This window comes from Sarcophilus harrisii, chromosome 1 (assembly GCF_902635505.1).
Source record: "Sarcophilus harrisii chromosome 1, mSarHar1.11, whole genome shotgun sequence".
NCBI lineage: Eukaryota > Metazoa > Chordata > Mammalia > Dasyuromorphia > Dasyuridae > Sarcophilus > Sarcophilus harrisii.
In genome coordinates, this window is record NC_045426.1 from 249,551,028 (window position 1) to 249,567,505 (window position 16,478).

The window sequence follows — 16,478 nt, forward strand, 5'->3', positions numbered from 1 at the left end:
GGGGAGGGAAGAGGAATATTCAGCAGATTCAGCAGTTATCAGACCTTAAAAATTAAAGGCACAATTGAAATACAAAATGAATAATTTTGATTATTTTAAATTAAAATGTTTTGTATAAATAGAATAGATGTAGTCAAGAACAGAGGGAATGAAAAAATTGGGAGGGGGCAAGTTCATGGATTTATAGGACATGTGACTGAGTTAAAATATTGCTGTCATGGAGAAAATGATGAGCTGTTTGATTTAGAAAAACATTGGAAGACTTGGACTTATGAGGGAAGATGCTATTCATTTTCAGAGAAAAGATGACAAGTGGAAATAAGTATAGTCAGTCTTACATATATGTGTGTGAGTGGATATATGTGTATGTTCATACATATTTATCTATATGTATATATAGAGAGAGATGCATATAGATATAGATAACTATAGTCTTCTTTAGGGCAGGAATGGGGCTTTATGGGAGGAAAATTTAAAAATAAATTTAAAAGTGTACAATAGAGAACAAAAGAAAACCCATAAGAAAGCAAATAAATAAAAAAAAAAAAGCTAAGCAGCTTAAAAACAATATGTAGTATTTCTTATACAGATTTTCTTAAAATGGAAATTTCTTGCTTTATATTGAATCATCTCATGTTCTGCTGTGTACATGGCATGGTTTTTTTTCTTTTCTTGTTTTATATTTAAGTTTAAAATAAATAAAAAATTTTACACACACACATCCCAGAAAAAAAAAAGAATACACAGAAAACATTAATGCACAGAGAGTAAAGAAGTATAAGAGCTCATACTTAAAGCATGTAATGGATTGTTGGTATAGATACATATATTTAAGAAGCTGAGTTCTAGAGTCCATCCCTACGATGCAATAGAATATGCACAAATATCCAAGTTGTCTAACATTGAGCTGATTCAGAAAACCATTAGGGCTCCATTTCCCTATTCTTCTCCATTATAAGCGTGTGAAATCTTCTCTGGGGTCACTAGGATTCTCTTCTACCACAGTCTCTTTGACTGGTTCTGTTTCTTTTTGCAGTTTCAAAGCAGAATTGATTCTCCCAGGGCTGTAGGCATTCCTTTTGAGATCTGTGCAGAGAAGATAAGTCAAATGGTTGGTTACACAAGAGCCTGGAAAGCAAGATAGCTAGATATTCGCCTAGCAGAATCAGGCTTCCTCAAGTGATGAAGATTCCTCCTCTAGGAATCAGTCCAAATCCACAAACTTAACAAGCCCAATTTCATCGTGATTCTCAACCATACACACCAAGTTCATGTGTCCTTGCCCTGATTCATCCAAGGGGATTCTGAGACTTTACCTTCTCAAGGAGAGCGAAGGAAAAAGAATTGTTTGACACCTACTACCCTTAATATAGTTAGGATGGTTATAGTAATTTTAAAGACATCATTCAATGACATCTTTAGATGGCAGAAGCAAGAATTTGAGCCCAAATTGAACTTGTGGTAAAATAACCATTGTTATTTGTTAATGGGGTTTGGGGTTTTTTCCCCAAAAAATAAGTGACAATTATTAATAGCATCCATAATAGTTCTCCAACTTGCAGCTTTAGGGAGTAAGTTGCCAGAGTCACTTGACAAAGGACGGATACCCAGAATGTATCAAAGATTTGAATTATGGTCTTCCTGTCTCTGAGACAAGCTTCACTAAGCTATGTTATCACACAGTAATAAAATGACAAATCAGCATATTTCAAGGAGTAATAATTTTTTTGGTTGGTTGTTGTCCTTCATTCTCAAAGAGGACCAAAATTTGGAGAGCTGGATGTTTTCTGATATATTCTGCCATCTTCCCTCCATGTATTCTTAATTCTGATGTCTTGGAGAAGATAATTAGAAATGATGCTGGAATGTAGTTTATGTATATCTCTGTTCCTTTGCTGGTCATTTGGAACCTTTATAGTAAAATCCTGTGAGACAAGTAATGCAAATTATTTTTCCTTCTTATAGATAAAAGGAAAACTAAGGCCAGGAGAGTTTAGATGATTTGTCTTAAGTCACCCAGATCTCCTGATACCAAGGTCTAAGATCTTTCTCTACTACAGAACATGCAAAAACCAGTTTATTGGGGGGAAAATGTATCTGAAGTTTAGCAACTTGAAGGCACCATTTGGATGGTCACAGTTCTGTTGGCTTCTTTTGTTTAAAACAAAAATATAGTTTTATTTTCTGAAAATATCCATTAAAGTCAAAGTGCCTAGATTACTGGCTAATATGAGTCTTTTGGGTTATCAATTAAGATGTTACTAGGATATTGAAAACAACAGATTTTGCCTAGAGAAGTAGATGATTATTCAATATTTCAGGCCCATGAAAAAAAAATCCCCAAACATAAATTGGGAGGTGAAATGGGATAATAGAGAAAATGATTTCTTTTGCTTTGATTAATTCAGACCAATGGTCTTCAGGGACCAAGTTTCATAAGTCAATGGCTTAAATCCTCTATTTTATTGGATCAGATATAACCCAATCTCCTCAATTTCTGGAGAATGGCCTGGCCAGTTTCAAAATGAAGTAGGTTTCAAATGTCTAATTACCAAGAGACAGTATGATCTGGTACACAAGGTACCAATATAAAAGCCCATGACCTTAGTCCATTTCCCTTCCACTAAAGTAAAGTCAATGTTTGATACCTGTACTAGCCCCAACTCACTGTCTTCCAGTGATTCATATCCACCACTGCATCTTTATTATTTTTGACATCTATTTGAAGTTAATCCAGGACAAACATTTTACATCCTTTGGGATGAGTGCATTTGACCAAGAGCTCCTGGTGAGAAAGCTCTCTCTACAGATGCATACCAGCAATTATTCTGAAACTTAGAATTTTAAACAATTCTCTGGGGCAAAAAGAGGTAAAGTCCCTTGTCCAAAATCACACAACCATAAGAGTCAGAGGCTGGAATTGAACTCAGGTCTTTTGAACATCAGGCTAGCTAGCTTTCTATTCACTATAATATATTGCCTCATTAATTTTTAGAATGAATGAATGAAAAAACATTCATTAAAAGCATTTATTTTTTAAAAACACAGGTGGTGAGCACAAGTACAAGCATAGACTTTGTTTATTCTTTTCTAGCTAGACCAGGAATGACCCTTTGGGTTTATAAATTTACCCTTAAATTTACACCACATTGAGGTAAAAAGAAAGATCATTTGGGGGGAGGGTAAGTCCCATTACTATAAGCAGTGAAAAGTTCTTCAGAACTGATACTAACTATGTCTCTAGTGGGTCGGTATCCCAATAGATCATAAAAGAGGGGAAAGGACCACATGAGCAAAAATGTTTGTAGCAATTCTTTTTATACTGGCAAGAAACTGGAAACTGAATGGATGCCCATTAAGTTGACTGATTAAGTTACGGCATTTGAATGTAATGTAATAGTGTTCTGTAAGAAATAATGGGCAGGTTGATTTCAGAAAACTCTGGAAAGACTTACATGAACTGATGCTAAGTAAAAGAAGGAAAACCAAGAGAACATCGTACACAATAACAAGAAGATTATATGATGATCAACTGGAATGGACTTGGCTGTTCTCAACAATGAGATGATTTAAGGCAATTTCAAAAGATGGAAAGTGCCATCCTCATCCAGAGAACTATGAAGATTGAGTATGGATTGGACACAGTATTTTCACTTTTTTGTTGTTTGTTTGCTTGTGTTTCTTTTTCTTCCTCATGATTTTTTCTCTTTTAATCTGATTTTTCTTGCACAGCATGGTGAATATGGAAATATGCTTAGAAGAATTGCACATAATTTAACCTATATCAGATTGTTTGCTACCTTGGGGAGGATGGAGAGAGGAGAGAGGGTGAAAAATTTGGAATACAGGGTTTTGAAAAGATGAATGTTGAAAACTATCTTTGCATTTATTGGAAAAAAATAAAATATTATTAAAAAAGAAAAGTTCCTCAGAGTGGGAAAATAATACTCTATTTTTAAGGAATGTTTTAGTTACTGGACCAAAGGAGAAAAATCAAGCCCTGAGCACAGTGACCCAAACTAAAAGCATTGTTCTTGGAATGAAGGAAAATCTTAAGACAGAACTCTAATGTGAGTGAAGTCTTTAGGGAGGATTCCTTCAGCTGCTTGCTTTTATGTTAGAAGTAATTGTATTAGTAACCATGTAGGCCCCACTAGAAACAGTCACACATCAATTCCAAAAATAAAAAAAAAAAGAAATAGAATGTGTATTTAAAGTGACAGGTTGATATAATGAATAGTGGAGCACTTTGACTTGACAGATACTGTTTCTTTTGTACCCCATTACCATTAGCCCTTCCTAAACAACCCCAAAGTGTCTGATAGGTAAATAAGGAACTATTTAGGGAAATCCCAGACAATACAACCCAGTGACCAGAAAATCAATAAGGAGAAGAAAAATTATAGGTAACAGAGTAGGCTTAGGAAGGAGAGTTACAGACTAGCCCTTGAGTCAGATTCTCATCCTGTTAGTCTGCGGGGATTATCCTTCAAAAAATTACATAGGATGAGCATCTAACATGATGTTATTTGATCACAGATTGACAGAAATTAAAACTTTCAAGACTGAAAAAGGATTGATTTTATCTTAATGAGATAAAAATGTGATTGTAATTCTTCCACTTAAGTCCAGCCACTATGAATGCTATTCTAAGAGATCATTATTTAGAGAAAAATAAAATCATGTGGGATCATACCAGGGAGTTTGAGCTTCATACAACAGGAATTGCACCGATGCTTTGCAATGAAGTTTCTAATTGCATCTTCCCCTAAATTTGCCGGTCCAAACACCATCCTTCTTGATCTAGAGGAAATATCAGAATATCAATTAGATCACAGTTAAGAAAAAGGAGCCCAACTTGGATTCTCTAAGATACCTAACAGTCTCCCATAGTAACCCAGTAAAATTGTGTGAGCCAACAAAGAACAGAGAACTTTTAGAAGAGAAGTAACAATGTTAGGTTTGCACATTTAAAATTCAAATGCACTTAAATCCTTGTACTCAACTCTATGGACTACTGTGAAATTCATTTCCACGATAATCTGATCGAAGAGAGAATTTTCTATGCACAACAGTAAAACAAAATACAGAGAGCCCCTTTTGAATGCTTGGGAGAGAAAGGAATGACATTCATTACAGGGTGTTCATCCAAAGTACCCAATAGATAAGCTGCAAAATAAAATTAGTTTTGCCATTAGAACACACCTACTAACTGAACTCACATGCAACATTTCAAATCTAAATACAATTTCCAAAACATGAGTGATATCATCTCAAAGAAATACACGATAAAGGGCTATAAGAACTCTATGAACATGTGGCTCTGAAAGCTGCCTTCCATTGTACTAACTTCTACAGCTAGTCTCCCTCTTAGGAATGTATTACTTCTCTTAGCTCTCTGGTAGAAAGAAACCACATTTTCTAATTGTAGTGACAAAATAATAAATAGAATCTGGATATATTAAGCATGTTTAAGGAGCACCACATAATTACAACAGATTTTTAATGTAGTTTCTACGATCAATATTCATTAATTATAACACCACATGACCATTATTCTTTAAAAATTTAATTGATGCTCTAGACATCCCAGAACACCAGAAACCCTTCCAAAGAAACTCTATGAAAACTAATATTTTATTTTAATGACATGCAGAATAGAAAAACACATTTTAAAAATCTGAACTCAATTATGGTTCTTAAATGCCAAGGCCTGAGGGAAAAAAAAAGGAGACAGCAGAAAATCAAAATATAACAAAAGGAAACAATAAACTTCACTTCTAAGGAATGTGGTTTAAAAAAAAAAAAAAGACAGTGTAAAAATGGGCTTTTCTTCCCATCTGAGTATTGAAGCATTTATCTCAATTTCCACTTCCTTTTGGCAGAACAACAGCAGCTGCTCTGAAGATGTGCCAAACTCAGATTAAGGGTTGATGTCAATTTCATCTCGGATTGCCTCCATGCTCTAAGGGAAGGAGGTAGAGGAAATCCCCTGGGAATTCATAGCTAACAAACACCTAGGATTAACTTCTTGGTCACTCAACCCTCATTTACAAAGTCCAGCTCTGGTAGTATTTACAAAGCTGCATAAATTAGCTCTTCTTAACCATCTTTCCCCATCTCTCTGTAATAAAATACTTGTTAAGGGGGGAAAAGGAGAAGGAAGAAAAGAAGGAAGGAGGTAAGTGAGTAAGGAAGGAGGTAAGAGAAAAAGAAAGGAGAGAAGAGAGGAAGGAAAGAAGAAATGCAGGAAGGAAAAAAGGAAAGGAGGGAGAAAGAAAAGAGGGAAAGGAAGGAAAAAGGGATGGGAGGAAGAAAAGAGAGAAGGAAAAAAGGGAGAAAAGGAGGGAGGAAGAAAAGAAGGTGGAAAGGGGAGAAGGGAAGGAAACAGCAGAATTATTTTATATTTATGATTATATTTCATAATGCCTAAGAAACAAAAACTTAAAAGTGCAATTTTAGTTTCAGAAACTGAATAATTCTTTTCTGTTTATCTCTTCAGCATGACCCAAATGCAATATCTGACTAGAAAATATTTATGTATTACATACCTACAATTTCTGGATACAGAGCAATACTTCCAAAAAAGTGATAGTATTTCTCAGAATTAAAAAGGTGTGGCCAAACATGTTAATATTTTTCCCACAGTTTTGAAGGAAAATACATGTAATGCTTCAGAACCCTAATGCAAAATAAATCTGAGGGATTAAATCATTTCCTGGGGATGTATGTTTAAGTGGGCATTGGATTACATGTGATTTTTAAAGAGTTTTTCACTTGTATTCTGCAACATGTCTATGGCCTCACAGTCTCAGATAAAGAAGTAGAAAAAAACCTACCACTCCTCGAGACTTGCTATTTTTCATATTCCTCCTAACATATGAAAAGCAGGTGGTAGTTTTGTTCCACGTGCAAGTGAGCGTTAATTAGTGCCAGCTATACATAGCCTTCCTAAAGAACATCTAAATCATCGCTTCATATTTGTCAAATGTCAAAAATGAACGAAGCACACAAAAGATACATTTGCTAGTTACCAATGTATCACAAATTGGAGATAAACAGTGTGAACTTAGCCATCATCACCCAGGGAGGTGATCTACCCAGTTAATACAAATAGTCAGACCATGTCCTTTTTATATAAGGCACTTCCTGATCACCACATATAACTAGCTATTACCACTCTAAAAATCAAGATGATTAGTTTCTATTACTACTTTGACTATGTACATTTATTTTTCTTTGTCCAGTCTGTTATTTTTGTCTTTGTACTGCCCCACTCTTAGCACCCCATGCTTTCTATTTTAGCTCTGTGTCTATGCAAACTTTTCATTTCATCAGATTAAGAAAATCCTGGCATAGAAATTCTCTCCACCTTGTAGCCTGGCTATCCCCCTGCAATTTATAGTCTTAGATGCTTAAGACACAGAGATTAAATGATTTATTTGTCCATAGACACAAGACTTACTTGCCCATAATCATTTTGCTAGAATGAATCAAGGGCAAAACTTGATGAATAAAAGTCATACGGCAAGCTTTCTTCTAGTCTTCTATATTGCCTTTTATGTATACATTTTTGGGGGAGACCTAGGATTTCAATGTTGTAAGGGAGCTCTTCAGTAGGGAAACTCCTTCTATCAATATAGATCATCACCTGGCTTTATAACTTATCATCTTAGAGAACTGCCTGAGGCAATTTTTAAGTGATTTGATCAGGATCAGTGTCAAAAGCAAGTTTGGAACCTGGACTTTCTTTTCCAAGGCCAGCTCTCTAATCTACTACAGAATACTGTCTGATGCACATAGACTAAATATCAAACTCAATGGAATTTTGAGGCAAAAGGAGACAGAGTGGATAACTTATTAATAAAAAAAAAAGATAGTTTAAGGTCTGAATTAATCAAAACAGTTATTCTATAGTTAGTTACATTCAATGGAATTCTTCACCCATTTTCCATTTCATATTGCCTTTGAAGACAGACACATAGGTAGATAAATTAGAGAGAAGTACTTCTAAGTCTGGGCCATACTGCTCTTCCATAAAAAAAACAACTGTGTTCCATGAAGGAAAAAAAATTGGGTCTATTGACCCAGTAGACACAGAATGGATGTTGGATAATCTCCTTGATTGCCAATAAAAAGCCAGAATGCCAAATGACAGTTTCTAGGAGTAAGATGATACTGCTGATCCCATCTAAAACTTTCTACAAGCTCTAAGGCAATCATTCAAATATCCTTTGGGCTAGTCCAGCCCTACAGAAAATCCTAGAAGATACAAATATTAAATATATATATATATATATATATATATATATATATATATATCTTTAAAAAAAGAACAGTATGGAAGCTAAAATTTGATTAGGTCAAAGTACCTAATTGATTATAGTCACAAAATAATTTTACTATATCACCAAAAAGATAATATACACACCATAAGACAACTGTTTCCTATTTTTGCTCAAATCCAAGTTATGAGTAGATAAAAAAGCACAACTTTTTTAAAATCCTGCACTGACTAAAAGCAATGAAATTTATCTGCACTCTTCTCGAGGACATAATGTGGGCCCTGAAATAAATTCTATGGTCTTTAAAATTTTTTCTGAGGAATTTAGGATGAGACAGAATGTGTGTATATGTATTTTTTGTGTGTGTGTGTGTGTGTGTGTGTGTGTGCGCGCGCAATGTGTGTTTTAATGTGGCTGAGCTTGATTTTAGGAATATTTTCTTGATTGGAAAAAAACAAGGCAGACTAGAGTTTAAATTCCACTTTGGACACCTATTGTTCCACTTGGGATACATAGCTTCTATAAGTTTGGCCAAATCATGTAATTTGCCCAGGCAAATTTGGCTATAAGTTGCAAAGCAGATGCCAATCTACAATGATGGACTTTTTTCATCAATGTTCCTTATACTAACAAAATCACAGGTATAGATACCACTTCTTTTATTCAGTGGAAGATACAAATGCAAAGAAGAGTTGGGATCTGCACAGGAGTAGAGGTAACCACATCCGTAAGATCAGTATATATTTTTCCTACTCATCACCCTATCACTTTGTAAAGCATTTTAGGTCACCTTATCAGAAAGAGTGCCATTTTGTCATAAGATATGAGACTGAAAAGCTTACATGGGGGTTGTGACATTGAAAGAAATTAAGATTGTAAAGGGTCTGACCTCATCAAAAGAAAAGTATTGCAAGAATACAGACTGTTATGAGTTAAGTATTTCTATCTCACTCACCCTGCCATATCATATTTATTACTATGTCTTCATCCCTGCCAAAACTAGCAACTACTACAATCTCAGGGTTTGTTAAAATGACAACAGAGAAATCAAAAGAAACTTACTGTTTGTCTCGAGGTTTAATAACAGATGGATCTGTCAGATTTTCTCCAACACCTCCAAAAAAAGATACAAAATACATTAGCTAAATGAAGCTTTTCATTTTTACCCAAAATTCTTCAAAATAAAATTGGCTTATTTCTAGTTTTTCATCAGGAAGTAGAGTCAAAAGACCAGAGACATGTATTACCTGTGTGAGAGTGTGCAAATCATTTAATATTGGGATGCTTGATGATTTCTTCATTATTAAAAATGGGCACAAAAAGAGAATCTTTTTCAAAGGGCAGTTATAGGATTTAAATGAGATAATCATTGTAAAGTACTAAACTTCAGCTATAATAATTTTCCTTCCAAATGCATATGCCTCACTCCCAATTAAGTGAAAAGAAAAAGCTGCTATGACAAATTTATTGGGAAGAGTAGGGAGGGACCTGGGTCTGAATTTTGCCACTGTCATTTTTTGTGTGACTTGGCGTAAGACACTTAATCTCACTGGGCTTCCCTTGCTTCATGTGAAAATGAAAGGGTTGGATTAAATAGTATCCAAAGTCTTTTCAAATTCCAGATCTATGAAGCCTAACCCTTTCCCTTCATACTTTATCTCCTTCCCCTGCCCCAAACACATATAGACATGCACATGCACACACTCCCCAGGAAACTTTTTTTCCTTAATGAATGCAGAATATATAGTTCTCCTACAGAGGCAGCTAGATGGCTCAGGTGATAAAGAATGCTGGGCTTAAAGTCAGAAAGACTCATCTTCCTGAGTCCAAATCTGGCTTCAGACACTTAACTATCTATGGGACCCTGGGCAGGTCACTTAACTCTATTTGCCTCAGTTTCCTCATTTGTAAAATAAGCTGGAGAAGGAAATGGCAAACCACTCTTATCTTTGCAAAGAAAACTCTCAATGGGGTCATGAAGAATTGGACAAGACACAATAATAAAGCTCTCATATCTCAGGAGAAGAGAGCATATATGTGCCCTAATTATAGATAGGATGCCCTAATTATAGATAGGATACAGGTAAAAATTTATAATTAATCAGAGTAGGGAAAAACAATCACCTGCTATTGTAAAGAACAATTAGAACAATTAGACAATTAGAACAATTGTTTACACGGGTCAAATGAAAATGGAACATTTCTATGAAGTGCAAATATTCCACAAGATCATAGATCCAGGGCTGAAAGAGTCTAATCTAGTCCAACTCTGCTATTTTACCTGTGTGGACACTAAGTCTGAGAGATGAAGTGATTTGCTCCAGATCACATAAATGACAGAGATGAGATTTGAAACTAAGTCCTCTGATTTAAGAAGCAATGCACTTTCTACTATACTACTTAGAGTCTTATACTCTGAAGGCATCATTCTGTAGGGTAATTATCCAATCTCTGGCTTAATTCTTAGAATTCTGTTAATATCTTATTTAGAACAGGAGCTTTTCCTTTTCCAAAAGTGACCAATTTTACAGAAAGAGCTAGTGAAAAACATGAATTTTTTTCACCTAAAGCTGTGTTTGTCTACTTTATAGAAAAACCAACACAGTTGTCTGCTTTTTAAAAAGTTATTTTCTGCTAGATTCTGTATTTAAAAGTATACTTAGATGTTTAAAAGGAAACAAAAGAAATACTTTTTTTTGGAATCTGTATTTAAAGGAACAAATAGTCTTCCTTAGACAGTTACTGCCTCACTTTGCATTTTGATTTGGAAAGGTGGGAATAGGGATTAGAAAGTCAAATCTTGAAGAATTGCACAGCTAAATATTCACAGAAAGTAGAGAGGTATAGATTTCTCTAATTCAGCCTTTCTTGAGTAGACAAAAACGACCCAGAGAAGTTGACTTATTTGACTAAAGTCACACAGAAACTGGAGAGAGCCTTGATGTTCTGTCCTTATAAACTTCTTGGATTAAAAAGAGAAACTCTAGACTTCTGAAGTATAAATAACAAAATACTTTGATAGACTGTGTGGAAGTATAATGATTATTGACATGATTATGGAAGTTTATACCTAAGGAAGCCAATCTAATCCAATGTGCATTTATTAAGCACTTACTATGTGCTATCTGTGTTATTATATTAGGTGTTGAATGCCTGCAGCTTCTCAAGCTTACACTTGGGCTCCTAGAAATGCAGGGCCAAATACTTCCATGTGACTTGAGTCAGTTATCAATCTAGTATGCCAGTATCTAAATTAGATAACAGAAATTGAGTGAGATCATGTGTAGGAGATTAAAAGCATATTAAAAGCAAGTTATTGCTTGTTTAAAATCCCACTCCTTATCCTTTTATCTGTATTCTGTTATAGTTATATGGCTCATTAAAAAAAATTTTTCTTATAGCCTACGAAATTATACACTTTTTACTTTGGATCATGAGATAACATATGCAACGCACTATGCAAACTTTAAAGTACTCTATAAATGCTCACTTTTATTATTAATAATAATAATAATTATTATTATTATTTGGAAAGTTCCAAATTGAAGGACAGTGCAACTTGGTGTAAAAAGTGCCACCTAGTGGCAATTCCTTCCAATCATAGCTAAACACTGCAAAGAGTTACTCCTTCTCAAAAGTTGATATTAAGCAAATTAAACATATTTAAGAAAGAATGGCCGGTTGGGTTCAAATTTTATCTTAGTCAGAAGTGCTTGTAAACTAATTGAGAGGCAGTATGTATAATGAATAAAGTGCTGAGCTTGGAATCAGAAGATCTGAGTTCAAATTTCCCCTCAGATACTAACTAATAATGTGATTGTAGATAAGTGACTTGACTGCTCTGGGGGCTCAATATCTTTATATGTAAAACTAAAGGGGTTATACTTGATGATTTCAAAGTTTCTTTACAGATCTAAATCTATGATCGTATGAGTGAACAACATCAAGTACATTCCCAAGGGAACTGAATCATAAATTCTAATGCTGATTATCACAGTCTTTCAATAAACCTGTCTGGGTTAAGTTTCTTCTCCTGTTTAAAAGAAAAAAAAATCACTGACCTATTCAGAAGAGTACTGTGTGAAAGAACAAATTAATAACCACAAAGTACTTTGAAAATAAAATGAGCTATATAAATGCTAAGTACTAGTGTTATTTGAAATGCAATTGTTTTAATTCCCATTTTGGAGCATGCTAAGCTTCTGATGTTGGATCACAAGTGTAATCGGAATGATTCAGACCCTCATTTATTTGATTTTTAAATGCAAAAATGCTGGAAACTGCAGGATATTTCAATCAGGATGGAGTCACAGAAACAGATCATTAACTTTGGTAAGCTAGTCCTTGTGGATTCCAGCTTTTCACAGTTGGGCATGATTATACAAAATCTGACTAGCTTGTACAAGAAGTCAGGAGATGAAACTGTTAGAACTTCATTCTCCTTTCTCACTCATTCTACCCTTCTTCCTTGCAAAGCAGCAGGCATTCCTTATTCCACACTAAGACAGCTAAGAGATCCTTGTGGCTTGCCAGTGGATGTGATCACCCTGAAGCACCCTGATCCGGATTTAAGACTGTGACAAGTCTTCCTATATCTTCAGGGTATTTTCTCCAGCAACATAAAAACTTATTGTGATTAAGTACACAGTAGGTCCTTAATAAATACTTGTTGATTTTACTTCATCACAATTCCCATACGGCAATAGGTCAACAATCTGACAGCTAGATTTCTGTACAAGTGGAACAAACACTGAACCAAGATCATCTGAAGAACTTAATAGATTTGAAAATGAAGAATATTTCTTCAATTTTCCCCACCTATAAAATTTGGAAGACTTACACATCAGTCCACATATTCATGCCTTACCAGCATGCCTAAAACTTTTGGATGTGTCTCTCTGCTTCTTGGATGTTCAACTCTGCTATTAATGTTTAACTATTACATTGAAAGGCAATATTTTGACAAAAATTATTTAGGATGGCCTAATTTGTTGTTGTTGTTAATTTTGAGATAGACTATTTCTATAAATATGATTGTCCAGTAAAAGAAAAACTTTTTAAAAATTAGTTCTCTCTTTTTCTACTGCTATCATCATAGCATTTGTCTTTCATGTCGAGTTGGATTACTAAGAGACATGGAATCCCCAAACAGAAATAGATTTTTGTTTAATACTGTTTAAGTGGCACTTAAGGGTCTTCATTAATTCCTTAAAGTTTGGTTTTATTTGGTTTCTTGGTGGCTGTTTCTTTTATTTTCTTTCTTCCTTCATTTTTTTGCTTGTTGTTTGTTGTGGTACGAAGTACAAAGTATAAACACTCAAATACAGATGAAAATCATTAACCTCCCAAGCTTGAGCTAAAGAACAGATGCCTTGGGCATTAGTTGTGGGAAGTCTGATAGATCAAATGTTCCTTTAAAATTTGAATTAGCTTAATTGTTTTAACTTTATTTATTTAGTATTTTTTGAGGCTGAAAGGTGTATCTCATTCTCATCAACAGGACCACTTTCAGTAAATATAATTACACATATGTTATTTGGACAGAATAGCACAGGGACTGCTCAGAATAAGAAGATTTTCTAAGGCTTCTCAAGAACTATCAATAATAAATTGTCAGAATTGCTGTCTAATACCAGCTGTCTCTGACTATCATACTCCTAATATTCTCTATTAAAAGTGAAGCTGGAGAAAGTCCTAAGTGAGCAAACAGCTCCAGAAAGACTGTAATATGATTGGGATGCTTCAACAGAGCATCCAGTGAAAATCTTAAGATATTGTATTATTTAAAAATAAAAAGCAAGTTTTCCATGAAGCATTGTGGTAGAGGAGTAATGCTGTGGTCAGAAGACCTGGATTCAAATCTTAGCACAACTACTTATTACCTATATGACTATGGAGCAAATGAAGGAGTTGAAAACGGATACTTTTCAGTTCCATGTAAGAAAAAAAAAAATCCTGATCATTAGAGCTATTAAAAAGTACAATGAGCTACTTTGGTGATAAGTTACCAAACACTTGGGATCTTGAAACAAAAGTTTGAAGATTTTGTCAGATGTGTCATAAATGAGATTCTTTTTTCAAATGTGATCTGGACAAATTGATCTCTAATGTGCTTTTTTTCAATCCCCTCTCTTTCTCTGTTTCTTTTTGTTTTTCATCCATAAGATAAGGAAATTGTACTAGATGATCTCCAATTGATCAATAAGTATTTATTAATATTTATTACAAATGTGACCTTATGCAAATCATTTCTCCTCCCTTTCTGGATTGGTCCCAATTTCCTCAAAGGGATGTCTAAAATACCCCTAATAAATCAATCAATTAACAGTTATTAATGCAAGGTATGATGCTATAAGTTGATGATATATGCACAAAGAATGAAACAATGCCTATTCACAAGAACCTTACATTCTAAACATCCTTTCAAGTTTTCATGATTGGATGATACTTGGTATTAACATGCACGAGTATTTTATTAATCTGATTTTTCCTCTTCATAAGAAGCTAAGAAAATCAAAAAGCAAACAAAAGGAAGTTAAAACAATGAACTGCAAAGTTGGCAACCTCAAAATTCTGAAAATATCTCCCCTAAATCTCTACTGTACTTCTTTCCAATTATGAAAATGACATTGATGAGGCCATAAAATTGGAAAGCTTGAGATGAAAACCATGCTTCATGCAGCACAAAATTGTAATGTCATGAAATGCAAATAAGTTAAGCATCAGTAAAAACAGTGTTGGATCTAAGGTTGAAGGATTTGAGAGTCATAGTGCAGTTGTGCCACATATCACCTGTGAGAGGTAGCCTTTCTCATTTAGGCTCTCTGAGTCTCATTTTCCTCACTATAAAATAAAAACTTTGGACTGAATGATCTCTAAGTCCCCTTTCAACTCTAATCTATGATATAATAATGCAGCCTATAAAATGAGAAGGCATAGAATCTAAAATGGAGATGATACTATGAAGGAATTGTGTCCAGTTCTGGGGGCCAGATTCTAGACATACACCCTGAAACATATCCCCAAGAGGGATAGTAGAATGTTAAAGAACTTTGAAAACCATAATATATGCTATTCAAGAAACTAAGTCTAATTATCCTAGAGAAAAATGATGATTAAAGAAGGCATAATTATTGATCCTAATTAACTTGAGAGTTTTCATATATAAAAAGATTTGACTTATTTATCTTAGTTCCAAAACACAAAAGTATCAACCATTAGAAAAAGTTACAAATGGACAGTTTTGAGCTCCATGTAAAAAAAAAAAAATTCCTGATCATTAGAGCTGTTAAAAGACTACCTTGGTAGTAAGTTACCAAACACGGGAATCTTAAAACAAAAGTTGGATAACTTAGTCAGATATGCCATAAATGTGATTCTTTTTCAAATATGATCTGGACAAATTGATCTCTAATGTGTTTTTTTTTCTCCAATACTCAAGATTTTAAGACTCCAATTAAAAATATACATATATCACTTTTCTTTGGATCACTAGACATGCAGGTAATTTCACATACCCAAACACATACACATACATATACATGCTTGTGGAGTGAAATAAATGAATAGACAAAGCAAGATAGAGATAAAGACAGAGAAAGGAGCATAGTATAAGTGATAGTATTTTTGCTTTGAAATGGATTTTTTTTAAAAGCACACAAAGTCAGGCTGTTACCATTAAAATTCTGTAATAATGGTAATGATCACAAAAGATGCCTGGACTATTTTGGGGGATCAATTACTTATAACATTTGCAAGTATATAGAGATCAGAGCTTCACTTTCCAGAAACATTTCTGCAAGTCTCAAATATATCACAGTCCATTCTGCCAATCACCTTGCAAATCCAGAACAAGTAGTTCTCCTTGGGTATATTCATAAGTCCAGTGGGAAAAAGTCAACATCAGCTCCTCCAAGATGTTGCTGGGAGATATTTCATCTCCATTGTTGTTGTTGTACTTGCGGAACTCACCAGTCATGTACTTCTCTATGGTTAACCACTGGTTTGCTGAATGGCAATATATTAAAAAGACCTCCAGGAATCTGTAAGGAAGGAGAAGGATACTGACCATCATGGGGCAATAGAAGGGAAGAAATAGCATTCCCCCCCATCCATAGTGTAACATAGGCAAGATTTTTAAGAAGATAGAAGATAACCCAAACAAGATAACTACTATATCCAGAAGGACCAAGA

General features: G+C 34.4%; 1 protein-coding gene across 2 annotated transcripts in view; it reads right to left on the reverse strand.

The window, feature by feature from the left end:
- Positions 1–359: 359 nt before the first annotated feature.
- TRPM6 (transient receptor potential cation channel subfamily M member 6) overlaps positions 360–16,478 on the reverse strand; it is a 161,102-nt gene continuing 144,983 nt past the window's right edge. For both annotated transcript variants that reach the window (XM_031939567.1, XM_031939578.1), the window contains 4 exons: positions 16,122–16,327; positions 9,348–9,399; positions 4,697–4,803; positions 360–1,086 (listed from right to left, as the gene is read on the reverse strand). In XM_031939567.1, the coding sequence (XP_031795427.1) occupies positions 953–1,086; positions 4,697–4,803; positions 9,348–9,399; positions 16,122–16,327 (499 nt within the window). In that variant the 3' untranslated portion in view covers positions 360–952. The remainder of the gene's footprint in view (positions 1,087–4,696; positions 4,804–9,347; positions 9,400–16,121; positions 16,328–16,478) is intronic.